General features: G+C 47.0%; 2 protein-coding genes across 2 annotated transcripts; one reads left to right on the top strand and one right to left on the bottom strand.

Moving 5' to 3' along the window:
- Window positions 1–486: 486 nt before the first annotated feature.
- Window positions 487–2598, top strand: E1B28_008269 (uncharacterized protein; the record flags this gene model as incomplete). The annotated part of the gene is made up of 11 exons (XM_043153054.1): window positions 487–700; window positions 756–942; window positions 1058–1091; window positions 1158–1204; window positions 1267–1317; window positions 1379–1483; window positions 1541–1620; window positions 1693–1811; window positions 1865–1936; window positions 1995–2320; window positions 2385–2598. 11 exons carry the CDS (start codon window positions 487–489, stop codon window positions 2596–2598), a joined length of 1449 nt encoding a protein of 482 aa, XP_043008338.1.
- Window positions 2599–2974: 376 nt separating this feature from the next.
- E1B28_008268 (uncharacterized protein) lies at window positions 2975–3791 on the bottom strand. The gene is made up of 2 exons (XM_043153053.1): window positions 3718–3791; window positions 2975–3665 (listed from the first exon to the last, which is right to left on the bottom strand). The coding sequence occupies exons 1-2, from the start codon at window positions 3763–3765 to the stop codon at window positions 3108–3110; spliced, it is 606 nt and encodes a 201-aa protein (XP_043008337.1). The 5' UTR covers window positions 3766–3791; the 3' UTR covers window positions 2975–3107.
- Window positions 3792–17279: the final 13488 nt, after the last annotated feature.

The following is a 17279-nucleotide window of genomic DNA, read 5'->3' as shown; positions in this document are numbered from 1 at the left end:
CTTAAGGTGTGCATCCAGCCTACAGTTCGTTACACAGTTGAACTTAGACCTATCAAAACCGTTGATTGCGATTACTCATGACCAGGCCGCCGGCCCAGGACTGGGAATTCGTAGTCATGGAGCAGTCAAATGGTCTGGGAATTTCCTTATTTTTCGTCGTGGCTGACTTCTGGACGAATAATTCGTCGAGAAGACGCATTAGTTGTTCTCAATGCTCTCTCTCTTCCGTCCTCGGGTGTACAACTACGCCGGCGGCGCCCTCTCCATCCTCGTTGGTTCTTCTTTCTGTCAACCGGCTGTCGATTCTGTCTTTGGATACGGCTTTTCTTCCTGACATTATTTTCCACAGTCCGGATATTATTATGTATATCATCATATCTGAATCTCAAGTTCCCCGCAACACACCATCTCGCCATCTACGCAAGTAAGTATCAACTGCTTTGCTGTCACTGTCGCTTGCTGGCGGCGGGAGATCTTCTAGCGCTCATGCACTTCAACTCTCATCTCCTTCCTGTTATTTTCACAATTATTTACGTTTCCTCCGTTTTCGGTCTTGAAGAATCCGACTCTTTCGCGTCTCGAATGACTGCACAATCGTCAACTTTACCCAAAGTTCCAGCGACAGGTTTGGATGTCGATAGATACCCGGTAGGACCTGAAGGGCTTGAGCTGGAACAAGTTCATGTTTATGTTCGACATGGTGAGTCGTTACTGCTGGGAGTATTGATGTGCTCTCGCTGAAACCTATTTCACAGGTGAACGAACACCTGTAGGCGTACGTTTGAACAATCAACCAGCGAACATACCAGAGCATTGGTCACTATGCAAAACCGCCCGTCAGATGCAACAAATGCCGGTAGTGAACAAGGCCAGTGGTAACGACCTTCTGCCGATGAAAAAGCTCGTTGAGAGAACGGACGGATCGACCGTCGAAGCTGAATGGTGAGCAACATACAGATTCGTGTTTTCTCCACGATACAATATATTAAAAATTAGAACCACTTTCTTGTACCCCTGTTTTCTTTGTTCCTTCTCATCTCCTTCGAATGTTTGGCAGTCTGTTGGGTGAATTGACGGATCTGGGGAGAAAGGTGCGTACTCTTCCTTCTCTGTCAGACGACCAGTTATATTCATCTCTCTTCTCCCGTCATCTCAAGTCGACGTTAAATTATGGAACTTCACTCAGGAAGCTCTATATCGACAAGTAAACGACATTCCCTTCTGAACTCGAAAGCATCTGTATCTGGCTGTCAACCTTTCGCACAGGCTTGGATTCCTACCCGACACCCTCGAAGATTCGCGACAAGTCTACTTTCGGTGAGAGTGGCTCATGGCGTTCTAGAGGATATGACTTGAACGTTCTGCTACCTGCCCTTAGTACGACCAATATGCCTAGAACCACGGAATCACTTCAACAAATTGTCAGCGGTTTATACCCCTCTTCCAAATGCAACCGGGACGGGATGCCTTCTATTCTCGTGCGGTGGGTTCCTATGAATTATCTCTTCTCCTCTTTGCTCATGGACACCAACGACTGTAGAAATGGACGTGACGAGAACCTGATCGGGAATACTTCGAACTGTAAACGATTAGAAGTCTTACTGGTAGGTTTCGCACAAGGTGGGTAGTGTCTCTATCCCAATGGGGGCTCACACATGCGGCTTTGACTCACCAACCTATGTCTACATCCAGCGGCTGCTTCCGCTTTCAATCCTACTCTCGAACCTCTCGACAAGAAGCTTTCAAAGTATCTAGGCGGGAAACCTATACGGGTGGACGGAAAGCCCAGGGCTTCTGGCATCATGGACACTGTGCATTTCACTACTTCAATCGTGCACGACTAAGCCTGACCGTATCGCCGTAGATAAGAGCGGCTGTTGTCCATGGAATCAAAGTTCCTCCAGAGTTTGAAGATAAAAACATCGTCGATACTCTAGTATGTCCGGAAGAAAACATGTCATAGTCGAGGCTTACAAGCCCTCCTCCCCACGCAGGAACGTGCGGTCATCACGGAATGGTTTTCAGGTGCGTTAACCCATTATACCAAACTCCTTATTTGCTTACGCTCTTTTCAACACCAGGTTGTAAGTAAAACTGCCTTAACTCACCCGCCGCTTGGACATCGCCTAAACCTTCCTCTAAAAGACAGAACAGAAGAAGTCCGTCGATTAGGCATGGGCCGACTACTCGACGACCTATCTCGGAAAATGCAACACAAAGCCGACTATGGCGAAAAGGACCCGTTGAAGATACTCCTACACAGCACGCATGACACCGGTATTGCAGCTGTTTGCTCGACTCTTGATGTTTTTGATGACAAGTACGGTTGCCCCATTTTTTTCATCTGTCTAGCCCAAGGATTTACGCAACCCCCGATCCATCAGATGGCCAGCATTCACAGCTTCAGTTACCTTCGAGCTGTTCAAGAAGACGAGTCCAGCTCCTAATCATAGCGTGTCGATGATTTCACAACTCTTGATGTCTTCCTTTAGTGCAACTTCTAAGCCGGAGTACTGTGAGTTTTGTCTTCCGTCTTCTACTCCCACTAAGCGCTCCGCACATGAGGAGTCTGGGACCCATGGTACTCATGAATACTAATATCTTTTCGTCCTAGTTGTTCGCATGCGTTATCAGAATAAAACCCTGCCCCTCCCAATATGTGCAGATGAAGGGAAACATCTCCCTGGATTCCCTGAGTTCTGTACTTTGGCAGCTTTTAGGAATCGTGTAAAGGAACTTACACCTGTGGATTGGGATGCTGAGTGTACGCCGGGGGGCCGGGGGACCAGGTAATGACATCCCCCCCCCCTCGAACGTGGATAGACTACTCATAGGGGATTGATCAGGCTGGGTTAAGGCCACTCGTGTGCATATTATACATTAGTAAAAACTGCTATAATTACGATGTCTCAGCTAATTGCTATCGCGTCTTCCGAGGTTTACAAGACCATGATCCGTGCTATGATGATTTAACGAGGCACAGTAATTCTTGATCTCTATACATCTTTGTCTTGAAACTACAAGATTTTATGTCGCAGGTTAATAGAGTAGAACATAGGAATGATGGTAGGGGAGGATATCCGGCGTAATGGTAATGCTCCGTTGCATCAGCGCCTCCGAGTCTGCTTCTTCTCATCCTCTGTGTTCTCCATTACCATCCTAACGTTCTTCACATCCTGGGAAAGAATAGGACTCTCGACAGCTAGCGACCGCATGTTTCCCAGAGTGCGTATACTTTCCTGGATGACGTTCATGCTCTCCTTCCCAAGGTCAGCCAGCTTCATCCCACGGTAAGCATTGATATACACATGTGCATATTGATCTCGGAGATGTCCACACCAATCATGGAGGTCTTGAACAAATATGAAGTATTCTTCTGGTAGACCATACCTGATGGCGCTGACGAGGGTCATTTGCCTCAGCTCTCGCCTTACACTCCCAAGAGGAAATAAAGAGTGGTAGTTCTGTTGAAGGTCGTATTTCGGTCGTAAAACGACACCAGGAACAACAAAGCTGAAGATTATCCAGACGGCAGTCCAATAAATGGGTTCGAGGTCATGAAGGGCATGTTGACGCCAAGGAGGCTCATTTTTGAAGTCGATTTTTGGAGGTTCATAGGACCATTGTTGAGCTTGAACTCCGCACGCCATGAATTGCCAAGTGCCCTATACGATCACAATCAGTGACAATACATGTGAAGCTGATTCAAAGCCTTACTACTGTGCGGACATCATGAAGTTCATCTGTGGAATTGATATCTAACATCAGGAAAATGGGGTCTGGCGTTGAGATGCGTTGACGCCCCGTAACCGGGTACGGAAATGTCCACGCTGTCCACGCGCGTTAACGCTCCCAACGCTCGCCAACGCCCCCAATGTGCACCCACACGCGTTGACGTGCGTTAGCATTCGGGGACACGTGTTGAGAACTTTAGCCCAAAACGGGTTGCCCTGACGTCTGTTAGCATTCAGGAACTACAGTCTACACGTGTTGAGAACTTTAGCTGAAGTATTCAAGTCCACTACCTAGCTCAATTTGCATACACATCATGTAGTAGGACTTAGTATGGTAAAGCATTTATTTAATTGAATTTACAAGTTGGTTCTCAATCTAACGGAAGACAAAAGAGATGTACTTAGACTATTTTTCTTGTTAAGGGTGCGGCGCTTGTTCTCGGTCATTTCGGCATCGGCTGCACAGCCGAATTGATGTAACAATAGTAGTGTATACCGACATGACCGATTTTGACACTTGTTGGGCTGCTCGGTCATTTCGGCATCGGGAGCGCAGCCACATAACAACATGTCGGGGCTGATTTATTTAAGCACACATTTCCCCCGTTGCTGTCTTCCTCCCTTTCATTGTGCCCTCTCGTTCTCCTGCCCTCTTGTTATCCGTTGCCTCACTCATTTGACGATCCCTGTGAGCTTTCTTCTCTTTGTTACCTCATTCTGTATTGACTTTCCCTCAGATCACTCCTCGTTCGGAGATCCCCTCCCTTGTCCTCAAGTCCCCTCCCCTCCCCCCTCTTTCCCCTCTCCTGACAGCTGTGAGTTATTGATACACTCCTTTGGTATTGACTAGCAATTGACTCATTTTAAGCTTCTTTTTCTGTTTGGTTAAATATTGTGGATGAAGATCTGGTCACAATGCATGGTTTTGGGTGAAGGTTCACATTCAGAGGGCTGACTGGTCCAATGTCGTCTATTGTGGTCCAAGCTATATACGAGGGAGCTGTAGGTTGGGCTGAGGGCAAGTGTTAGCTTGACCAGGAACGCAGGAAGATCACGCTGCTTACCCATGCTGAGGAAAGACCCACAGTGTGATCACTGCATGCCCAACTTGAGTGACGAAGCTACAATCCTGAGGTGTCCATGTGTCTTGTTACTACCTTTTCAAAGGCCCTCAGATATGCTTCATAGGCTAGAGATTTCCATCTTCCTGCTAACCTGATGATTTCCGGGTTCTTCCCTAGTGACAAATAGTAAGATGCTCCACCTATTCTGAAGGAGTGGCCGAAGGAAGTTCCCCAACCCCACGCCGATGTAATTGCATTGATGCGATCAATTGCAGCCTTCTTTACCATGGGCCTGATGCAACCTTTAGTGTCTCACCATGAGAAAAGTGGGTCCTTTGCCTTCGTTGGCACAACAACTGCTAAGTTCTTGAGAGCTGCCAGTGGGCAAAGATCCTTGTGTTCCAATATGTGGACCTTTTGGATCTCACCAAGCTTGGCTGTTTTGGCTGATGGTAGTAGGAGGGTCGCATATGGATTGCCTAGATCATCTTGTCCGAAGATGACATCTTCCCTTTTGAGGTGAACATTTGGGTTGAAGTCTGCTCTGGATTTCACCGATACTTCTCTGAACCTCATCATTCCCCAGAAAGCACATGTTGCCATTGCCCAAATGCAAGCGTCAAAGGGATTGCACAGATTCAAGGTTGTCTTGAGTGCGGTGAGCATAGATGGGGTGAACAGGGGCCTTGGCGGTCGCTTGCGTGATCCCTGCAAGCGCTCCAGACCCCTTAGATGCCAGTTGATCCTGTCATGATCTTCCTTTGTCAGTGGAGCATTCCATCCTTGGGCGATATGCCATGCTCGGACTGCTGACAGGTATTTCTGTACCACGTCAGTGGAGACTGGTTCAAACTGTACTCCTTCCGATAGATTCTCGTTGACAGATTCAGGTAGTGTCGCTGCCCAAAGTGCAAAGGAGAGTAAGACGGGGAATTTGGCTGGGAGTCTGTTGTTCTCGGGCACTGAGAAGATGTCGCAGAATATATGGTATTTCCGGAGGCCAGAGCCGTAACCCGCTGTATCTTTCAGAGAGGCTTCTGAAGAACGTTCTGCAATGAACTGCAGCAGAGGATGATCAAGAACCCTTGCTGGGGGGGTGTTGGTACCTATCCACCTAAAGATTCGTTCGTTTGTGCGACATTTAGGCTGCAGAGGTGATTCTTTCATTTCGAGTAGCCCTCTACCATCTACTCCCAGAGGAACATTGGGTGGGGATTGATATGGGCTAAATGTCATCAAAACCAAGGTACGAGCATCTGTGAAAGATGGGTTGGTAGCGTCAGCGAGGTGTTCTGAGAGGCTGAGTGGAAACTGCGCTGAAATGATGCTATGTCTCCACGAGATAACGAGTCGCTGATGTTGGTGGAGCCCGGAACGTGGATCACCTTGATGGAAATTTGGTTCTGTGCCTGAAGTAGGTATATGTGCCTGAGTGTCTGGTTCACTTCTCTGTTCTTGGCACGTCCCTTGTGTACAACCCGAACTACACCTTCGTTGTCTGAACGGACAAGAATTCTGTCTCCTGCTGTGAAGTCTATATGCCCTCCAGTGCGCAGTTGGAGGAGTAGGCGCAATCCAAGTTCCACTGCGACTGCTTCTGCCCATCCAATATCGTATTGGTGACCAGGGCCGACTTTGACATCTTGAGCCCACTTCCAGACTGCGAAGAAAGGACCGATCGCTATCCCGGTGCCAAATGAAGTGCTGGCGTCCCCCCACCACTGCATGTCTATTGGCTCCCTTGGCTTCAATGGCATGATAGGGTTTGACACCCACAACAGGTATTGTATCCAGGACAAATCCTTCTGGACAGCTGGAGTTGGTCGAAGGTGTGATCTTGCTGACTGGAACATTCCAGCGAAGTAGGATATTGATGGTAGGAAAGGCCTTATCAATTGGTAGATGCATGAGACGTGTACCAGCTTCCCATGGAGACTCGCTGCCTCCTTCGCTGTGAATTTGGCGTTCTCCTTCTGCCAATCCTCTAACAGTTTCATCGCCGCTTTGAGTTTCTCTTCTGGAAGTGACACTGATTTCGTGTCCAGGTCCCAGTCAAAGCCAATATACCTCTGTATCACTGCCAGCCTTCTGAGTTTTGTCAGACTCCATAGTACTCCAAGACACAAGGTCAGCGAGATGAAGTACTCCTCTGTCCATGTGTACCCTGGAAACCATATAACAAGAAAATTGTCCACCCATTTCAATAAAGCCTGAAACCCGTATGACCTGTAGATGGCAACCAGCATGTCCGCTACTGAGCCAAATACGCCTGCACTTGAGGTCAAGCCAAACATTACTGCACGGTCTACCCAGACCTTGCCCTCCCATAGGATGCACAAGGCCCACTGCTGGTCTGGACAAATAGGGGTGAGGCGGTAGGCTGCCGATATGTCGAACGTTGCCGCTTGACAGCCTGGGGGTAGGGAGAGGATCAGGTCTACTGTTTTGTCGAAAGTCCCCCATGCAGTTGGGAAGTCCTCGGAGCGAATGTTGGCATTGATGGAGTGCATGTTTGGATCCTTCCTTGGATATGACATGTCCTGCACGAGGCAGAACTTGTTTGTATGTGGTTTTGGCACTAGTCCTAAGGGAGATGTTCAGAATGGCCCAATTAATGATTCTAGCTCTGCTGGGGTATATGGGCGGGAGTATTGTCCCGCTGCCTCCTCTTCTGCGATGTATGTTGATATAAATTTTGGGTCTAGTTTTGAAGATGCGTGGTTCTTGAAAAGTGTATGTGCAATTTGGCTTGTCTCGTATCCCTACGTCGAAGCCGTGTCGGATACCATGTACAACGTGAGACCAGTCGTCAAGAAGATTTTGTTCTTTCAATGTATGTTCAATGAGATCTGCGTCAAGTGGTGTGATGATCTTGCATGGGTGATCATCCAAGGTGTTTGCAGGAGGCTGCACCATGTCCTGACTCGCCACAGATGCTGCAGTCATGTAATCCGTAGCAGCTGGATTCGAAATGGCATGACGAGCTTCTGGCATTCCGAAAGCAAAAGAGCTTACCAGAAGGTGCCGCCAAGGCTAGATGTTTGCCATGTTTTACTACAACTGCACAGGAGACTCCGGCTTTGGTGGTTGTCTCGCTGCAGGAGTCAATCAGGTGACCAGAACCACCACATCTGTAGCAGGATACAGTCTTTCGCTTTGATGGGATGGGAGAGGGGTCTCGTGCGTATGATTTACGCTTCTGTGGAGAGGATGTACCACTCGAGAAAGAGCAGGAGCTTCCACCTTGGAGGGCATTCACAGATGCCTGGAGATTCTCAAGCCTACTCGATGATAATGACGCTGATGCTGATGCAATAAGAGTTAAAGATGCAAGATCGAGAGGGGCGACATCGTGCCTTGAATTTGCACAGGCTAATTCTTGTTGGCGTATATCATACTGATATGCTACTGCCATGCCATGGCTGTTGTAGATGCTCTCTACGCTCTCAAAGTGAGTCTCCATTTTGTCTGCTCTCACATTCCCATGGTGTTCCCGGATTAACTTGACGTACGCCTTGCTAGCGCCTACCCACTTATTGAAGGGCAGAGATCTTTCACCCTTTCGGTCTAGGGGCTTTGCCTTCCAGGTTCCGTCTTTGAACGTGATCTCCTCCTCCTCTGGGGCAAACTGTTTGGCTTGTGCTGCAATTACTGACAAGGCGACGTATTTGTTTGACTTGACTGCCTCGCTCACTCAATCAGAGACCGCTGTGACATGCACGACAGCATTAGCAACTATGACTCAGTGCAATTTGGAATTGGTGGCAAAGGGTCTGTACTTAGCTGGGAACATGGTCATCGAAATCATTCCCCAGCAGTCGCACCTGTGGAGGGGTTGAACCGCCTTCAAATGTAATCGATGCCCATGTTCCGCTCGCTCTAGAGATGTGGCATCCACAGAAAAACGCCTTCACTGTGGCCTTTGGCCTATTTCTGTGGCTCTCAGGCCTTGAACGTGGCTTATAGCCGTTTCTGTGGCCAATGGCCTACGTGGCGCTACGCTTTCTGGTTGTAGCGCCGGAATGTACGTGGCCCTCATCACCGGTATCGCGATATAAATCGGAAAAGACCTTAAAGATGCATATTTATACAATTTTAACACTTATGAGTTATAAATTATGGGATTAATAGGACTAGAGTGAGCCCGCACTTCTAGTTAAAGCATGAGCCTCTACAAGAGACTTTATCCGTACGAAATGTACAAAATTAGGAAAGATGAGAGACTTTGCTGAAGTTCAGAAAACTGTACGAACTTCAGGAAGCAGCCGTTTAAAAACCTTCATTCTTGTATTGGAAGGCCTCCTCTTACTCCTGGAATGCTCATAGCAAACATAGGGATTTTATTATACAATTTATTGAAACTTCAACAAAGTCTGGTTGGACTGCTCGGATATTGGAATTCTCGGATATAGAAATCCAAACAAGGATAAAGGAAGGAACATCCGATTCTCACGAACGGAAAATGGAAAGAATAGGAATTTCTCGGAAAACCAAGGAAACACAGACTTCAGCGAAGTGCACGTGTTATTTGATTGCAAGAGGGAAACCTTGGGGACAGGGCCTAGGATCGAGGCTAGATCTTCTCCAAAAAGGAATAGAACAGGAACAGGAAGAATGGATACGCCTGAAACAGGGACTCGTTCCCTAGGAAAAACAGGAGAATGCGGATATGTCGGGTACTTCGGCGAAGTCAAGTCCCTACATCGCAACCAGGAAACAAGGAACAGATATTCAGTTTAATATTCGATTTGGCACTTCAGCACATAAAACTCTTGTATTATACCCGATTAAGCGAGTTTCTGTTTGACTGAAAGGGATTTCATTATTATTTACTAGTTTCACACACATTTTGGACTTTTACTATTATTTATTAGAAAAACCGTATATAAGGAGGGCAGGAAAGAGGGATTTTCCCCCAGCAACCTACGAGAGGAGACGCAGTTCACCTACTAGGATTCGCTCGAGATTTGACCTTTGCCCCAGTCTTCACTGAAGTTGGTGTTCTGTGTTTTGAAGGATAGATTAGATTATTGCAATTGAATTTGGTATTGGCATATTGTCTTGGAATTGAACTCTGGATATTGAAGTCAAATTGGACTTATATTGAATTTGGATTGCTATTGTCTAGTTTGGATATTGAACTTGAAACCGAACTTCGGCGAAGACTTGTAAAAGCTTTGTTGAAAAGTCAGATATTGAATTTTGGGATTTGTGAATCATATTGTCACCCTTGTAGTGAAAGAACCTTGATTGAAACAACTATAAAACCGAAGACCCCACATATTCTATCTTTCTTGGTGCCTCTTAGTGAAAACTAAAGCCTTAAGAATACCGACCTCCACCCCTTACACTCGTGTTTACTCTTCTTGGTGTGGTTTTGGTTTGCGCACTTCGTGTTTGAGGTGTGTTTACTAGCCATATTTAGTGGTGTTACGCAGCGTTATTACCGGGAAATATGGGGAGGGGGGGGTTGGACAGAATTACTCACGAAAATTCAGTGGGTCCTCCTTAAAACCTTCTTCGGGATCTGAGAGCGGTTTGTTTTTTGAGAGTTCAGCTGTAGCTCGAGCCAGCTCTCTTGCACACTCGATATCCTCCGTGCTAGCTACCATCGGTTGCCTGCTCACTGCTTCGAGTACTGCTAGACGTTGCAGCACCGAGTCCATTTCTGCCTGTGTGTACGTTCGAGGGGGGACAGTGAGTGGCTCCCCTGGGTTTTGATTAGGAAGTGGAGCCGTCATTCCTGTACTGTGTTGAGTAGTAGTTTGACTTCAGTTCGGCGGCGTTGGGAGTGCTGAAGGGCCGCTTTGACTTTGGTTTGAATTTCCTCCTGATGAGGCTCCTTCCATCGCGATACCTTGGATTAATGCTAGTGCATTTCCTCTCGAGGGTTGTGCAGCGTTCGTGTTGGATCGGTGGGAGCCCAGAGGTTCATTCTGGTGAGTCATTGGAACGTGTACCCGGTGGACTTGACTGCCTCAAGTCGAAAGGAATGTAAAAACAAGTGAAAAAGGTTCAAACGCTGGGCGAGCATCGAACGTGGAGAACTGTGACAAGGCAGGAGCAAGGAGCTTAGTCACCACTCTCACTCTGTTGGAACCTCGATGCCAACTCATGCTTCGACGGCATCTACAGTACAGAGTAAAGTATATGTACATCTACTAGTGTCATAGTGTAGACAAATGTTTTCAGTACCAGTACTTGATTTTTGATCAATAAATGTCTATTATTTCTATCTATCCAGTTGTGACGAAACAGCATATTTGCATATATACTGAGACAAACCCCCTCTTCATTGAGGTGCATTGGGCGTGCGTTGAGGTGCGTTGGCGAGCGTTGGGTGTTGGTGCGCGTTTTTCTGTGGGCGCTCCCAGACCAAACCTTCCGGTGCGTTGGCTGCGTTGGCTGCATTGGCGCGTTGAAAGCATTGACGCGCATTCATACGCGTTCACCCCGCCAACGTGCCGTCACGTGCCTCCACGCCAGACCCCTTTTTCCTGATGCAAAGGGTATTCCAGATCAATTATGACAGGCACCAGCTCTTTCCCCTCCTCAGCACTGTTGAGCGGTGCAACAATGGCACACTTGCAAGGCTGGGTAAGGCTTTTATCCCGTGTTACGACCAGAATATTATTAGGACTGACGTCCCGGTGAATATAACCACAATCATGTATGGCGCCACAACCTGTCAGGGTTCGTGAGTAAATGCTCGAGGGTACTTTGATTGAATAGAAGGCATTACCGCACAGTGCACCCTGCAAGGCAAAGAACATCGAGTCGAAATTGCGCAACGAATATAGAGGGATACCAACTTCCTTAAACACGATCCGGTAATGGACGCGTTGGTTCAAGTTGATTGGCGTCATGTGAGGTTTCATCTGAAGCTTGCCTTTCAGAGTATTGGTGATGATTTTAGAACCCTTCCCAGCCACCGGATTCCGAAGAGTGGGAAGTAGAGTCAGTGACTTCAGATCAGAAAATTCGACACCGTAGCGATGGACACGCTGTGTATGATCGGGATCGCAGGGATTCGTTCAAGAAGAAGGTACCAAACCTGCAATAACGGGGGTCAAAAGATGTCTCACTCACCCATCATTACTTTGCTCAAGTTTTTGTCGAATATCTTTCAGAACAATATGCTCTTGTCGGCAGTTGTCATCAATCCAGCAGTCCTTGAGAACCAAATCGTCGCCGACCGTTCGACCATTCTCAACCAGCTTCACTTTCCAAACTCGCGTTGCACGACCAGTGAGTAGATCGGCTGTGTGATCCGCAATACACCCAACAGTACGATAGGTCTGTTCTTTACCGCCTTCTTGATAAACAGTGATGTCGAAGATGTTCTCCTCCCCATGGTGTTCTTGTAAGGTAATCGTATCATCGTAACCCAGCCTGTCACGACCCGCTGTTCTGAGAGAAAGAAGAACATGGACAAGCTCTTTCCAATCCTGAATAGTGGCAGATCAGATCAGGCTTACTGCCGAAAAGGTCGACAGTTGCTTGCCTTGTGCATATCAAACGGTCGCGACACCGCCAAAAGCGCCCGGTTTGTGAACCAAAGGCGAACAGTTGTATCCTCAAAGGTTAGCCCAAAAACAAAACACCGTCTAGCATCACTGCGCATTACCGAGTGCATGGACCACACAATTCTCTGGTGAAGCTGAAATCGACAAGTCAGAATGGCTATCGTCAATCATAACAACACACAAACGAGCCAAAACTCACATCTAACATCACCTTAGGCAGGAGTTTGACAGGTGCCGTAACCCCCTGTTAGGGGGGGTTTTAGTCGTGTGGGAAATGGACCTAAGAGGCCCCGCTTCCGAAGTGCTACCGACTTTCTTTTGCTTCCTCCGTTCGCGTCCCTTGCTCCCCTCCCGTCCCCTACGCTTTGCTCTCCCATATCCTCTCATCTACACTCTAGTATCTGGCCACATATTTTCAAGCTTGCTTACTCGATGCTGTCTCTGTCTCACGTTGCTCTGTCACACAGGTGCATAACAGTGGGATGGTTCTCGGTGCAACAATGGTGCGCTTTTTTTTGCTTGCTCACCTACCACTACCTGCACCACCCTCTGCTCGAGTCCTAATACCTCAACCTCTGTTCTTCGCCATTTCTCCCACATATTCTCATTGTGCTTCGCTTAGGCTCGAAAATTGTCCAATGAATGCTACCAGCCGGTAAATACCAAAAATGAAAATGCGAGGATTACCTGACCAGCTCTACCACCTTTCTTCTAGGATATACCATTCAGGCTATGAAGTATGGTGACTGGCTCTAGAGTATGCCCGTACAGCATGAAGGGTTAGGTACAGGTCCCATTGGGTATCGGGGTGCACGTTTCTACCTTTCCCGCAATCGTCATCGTCTGATCTTCATTAGCAGTCACCCAATACACGGTCAACACATGACACAACCTTCCGAATCCCAAACTGTAGCAACACGCTAATGCGACTTAGTTGACTATGCTACACGGTTCTTTTTGCACTTTAAACGGTGCTACGGAGCGATATTTATCGTATTAAGAACTAGAGTGAGCCCGAATTGCTAGTTAAAGCTAGTGCCGCTAGTAGGATGTGCCGTCGGCGCAGCTAGACCAGTTAGAGAGAGCCGTAGATCGTGTCAGAAAACTGTATGACCGTTCGAAACCTGTAGAACACTATGAGCAGAGGACTTAAGCGGTAATTCACCAAGTTCTACTCTCTACATTCTACTATGCACTGGCATATCAAGGGATTGTACTATTAGAAGACTTGTAGTCTTCACAGAACCGTTCGTAGCAGAACTTAACAAAGTCAAAAGACCTTCATACTAGGAGTACCTACTTCTACGGGGAATTTAGTTGACAAGAAATCGGACATTGGACCACACAGACTAGGAGAAATTTGATATGACCGTAGATCGAGTCCCGATCTGAGGAAAAGACAAAAAGACATGATACAGATCCCAGATCCCAGATAGAGTACCTAGGAACCAGGCAGGAATGAACAACGGATCTCGGAGCCCGCGCTGTTCATGTGCTATGGCGATTCGGAACTCTGGATCCATATGCTGGAACTACTTGGACACACTAAGTCCATATGATTTGATAACGTCGAAATGTAGGATAAGGTCCGTAGGCAGGAAATACCATATGGTACGCCTATGTAGGTCCATTCCACATGCTGAAACAAGAATGAAGAACGGTCCAGATTGGTCCAAAACATATGATTCGAATACGGAAAAGCTCCGTAGACAAGATTCTGCACATGTAGCAGTCCCTAGCGATAAGACTCCGCATGGATTCGTAGCTACGGTGCATTATTTTTAGAGATAAAACAAGTAGAGATAGGATTACAAAGCTAGCGTAGAAGTAGTATAAAAGCAGCTCATGTATCCGTAGATAGAAAAGTACTACCCGTGCGTAGGAAAGTCCTGAGTGGGTTGCCCGTGAGTAACTGCTCTTGACACCAATAGAGAGATTTGCCCTGTCTTTGTGCAGTGAAACGATAAGATTTGATTTGAACTATACGAGACCGTCGAGGTCAAAAACTAGAGAACTATCCGTCCGTAGGCCGCCGAGGTCTTGATTACTGTTTCGTGATCCGTCGAGGGTCTTAGCGTTCGTGTCCGCCGAGGACTTAGTTTTCGTGTCCGTCGAGGGCAATAGTCTCCAATCGTTCGAATTAGTCTTACCGTAGACGAAATTCATAGTCCCACTTAGTCCACTGGACAATAAACAGAGCCCCTACAACCCTAGAGTCCCCGTAGCTGTGGTGTTTTACACTTGCAGTTACACATTGATTTCATAAAACGTTCCTACGATATTGAGACTGTGATCTTGTGCGTAACCTTTGCCAAGCAGTCCACCCTTGCAATCTTTCCTGGTGTGTAGAGTTATTGATAGACTTTACATGGAGGTTTACTAGTTTTTGGGTTGATTTGGTGTTGGTGCTACTCCCGTAGCTCTGATATTAGGTTAACTCTTGAGTGGTATTCTTCGCCCATTATCTGGTGACCACCGCAGGGGGTGGAAATAAGATTACATTCAGTATCAAACGAAATATTGTGAAATTCCGGTAGTTTTAGCCCTACGGCGAGAACTACAAAAACAGCAAAAACCAAAAGAACTTCTCTCAGAAAGATTAGTTCACAGCGACGTAATACTCGCACTTCACTAGCGGCTGGCAAACAAGTCCTACAGACACATAGTCTTACAGCTTTAGCATCTAGTACCCCAGCTCAAGTACCGAGAGCTGGTCAGTCTTCTCGATCTACGCGCAATTCTACGCAAGGAAGAGAAGCTACCCAAGTTATCCCAAACGATTTAAGAAACCCCGGTTTCTCTTTTGACAGAAGTCCGAGAGAAGCTTTCCGAGATACAAGATCTACGCAAGGTCCTAGAAACCAAGCGTTAGAAACCCCATACGAAACCCCAGAGATTTTAACTGAAGACATTGAACCGTTTTCTTCACCGTTATCATCTCTACCCTCCGAATACAATTCAGACTTCGACCTACGGGAAGAAGAGTTTTATTCTTTTGAACTAAACCCGAGTTTATTTCTTGAAAGACCGTTAACAAGTATGTCCCATATATCGAATGACCCAGTAGCGGCAGGTGCACCAGATGAAGAAAGACCGATAAAGAAGTCCTGGACGGAGTTCTCTAAAGGTGCTTTGAAAGAATTAGACAAGGATACGTCGAAACGAAGGCTCCCCACATTCAACCGTCTAGATCCTGGAAATCTACGGGAATGGATGGCGGCTATCCTACAATATGGGAAAGTCAAGGGCTGGAAGTTAGATGAATCTTTTATCATTCTAGCAATGATTCAAATGGAGTTCGAGACCTCTCGACTCCTGGCACATCATTTACCATCTACGAGAGGCTATAGTTGGGCCGCTTTTGAGAAAGAGATGTTTGATTCGTTCCCGTCGATTAGGGATTTAGAAATAGGAGCACTGGAGAATTTAGATCTGTTGAAGGCTAGGTTCTCTGGTATAGGAGAAGAGCAGCTACAAAAGCTTACTTCGTTTAATATGGAGTTTGAATTTGAAGCAGACAAACTTGCAGGAAGTTTGTCGAATCGAGAGAAAGTACAGAAGTTTGCGGAATGTCTAGACCCGACATTCTGGCGAGAGATCAGAAAGAGGCTACGGGACCCTCACTACGTTCGAAACCTGCAGGCAGAAAAGCCCGTAGAAGTAGATAGTGGGTGGGTGGCTTCCCAGCTAGACCCTTTTGCTTTCTCCCAAGTTAGGGATATGGCTTTGACCATAAGTAATGAGTTAGTAGGCGATTGCTACGCACCTCAGGGCTTAGATCCTGTTAGCTATACTCTAGGAGTGAAAGCGGCGGCTCCCGTAGGAACCCCTTTGATCACTCGTGCAAAAATCGAGCCTACGATAGCTCCATTGTCTTCGTACAAGAAGGAAATAGCTTCTGATGAGTTGACAATGAAACTTTTGACCTCCGTAGACGCACAGAATACTCGAATGAACGACTTCGCGCGTGCAGTTTCTGAGCTTTCGAAGAAGATGCCTGACTTCAGTCAGCCTAACTTCTACAAAAACATGCAAGCTATGGCGTATCATAATGGAAGCCAAGGGCAGAGTAGCGGTGGATCTAGGCCTTCGAACCAGATCGCATCCAACTCTACGGCCGCGGGGCAGCCATATAGGGCGCCTACGGACAAAAATTGCATTATTTGTGATGAACCCGGGCATTTCTGGAGAGAATGCAGGCAAGCACAAGAGCTATCCCAGAAGAAGTGGATAGTTAAGAATGAACATACGAATAGATTGGAGATGTACGATGGGAATAACCTCCCACCGCCTGATCCAGTAAAGAAAGAGTCGCGAGCAGACAGAATTAGAGCTATCGCTAGAGAGAAGGGATGGCCAGGTGCTGAAAAGACCAGTTTCTTCTTACAAGGAGACTTGGATCTTGATGATGATCTCCCAGACCGTCATTCTGTGCCTACGATAGAAGTTTTGCTACAGAGAATTGCTGCTTTGGAGGTAGAGACTCGTCGCCAGTCGGGCGACAGCTCAAAAAACTAAAAGGTCCAATGATGGACTCCTCAGATAAGAGAGATAGATCTCGAGATACCCAGAGGAGACCGGAGGACCCCAAAAAAATAAAATTACCACCAAAACCCCAAGTAGTAATATCTACGCCGTCATTCTTAAGGAAACAACCGTATGTGATACCCCAGAGAAAGCCTTTCGAAGAAGAGGTCTCTGAAGAAGAAGAAGCAGAATCGGATGAAGAAGAACCTCCGTCGCAGGTCGATAGACGTCCTTCTACTCCGCCGCCTAGGGTATTCGATAAAATTCAGCCCGTAGAACGTGTCCCACAACCAAGGGATTCGGTATTGCCCCGAAGCGTAATTCCTGAAGACAAGGGTGCTTCAAAATCTAAGAAGGTTCATTCCGAAAACGTGAAGAAAGCGTCTACGGAAAATCTTCAAAATGTTGAAACGAAAAGATATAAGCAA

The sequence above is a fragment of the Marasmius oreades genome, chromosome 5 (genome assembly GCF_018924745.1).
Source record: "Marasmius oreades isolate 03SP1 chromosome 5, whole genome shotgun sequence".
NCBI lineage: Eukaryota > Fungi > Basidiomycota > Agaricomycetes > Agaricales > Marasmiaceae > Marasmius > Marasmius oreades.
The sequence above is the reverse complement of the archived record's forward strand: the minus strand, read 5'-3'. Positions and strand labels throughout refer to the sequence as shown.

Coding starts and splice junctions, on each gene's coding strand:
- E1B28_008268 (XM_043153053.1), bottom strand. CDS start 3,765: ATGTTAGATATCAATTCCACAGATGAACTTCATGATGTCCGCACAGTA. Junction 3,666..3,717: donor TTCATGATGTCCGCACAGTA/GTAAGGCTTTGA, acceptor GTGATCGTATAG/GGCACTTGGCAATTCATGGC.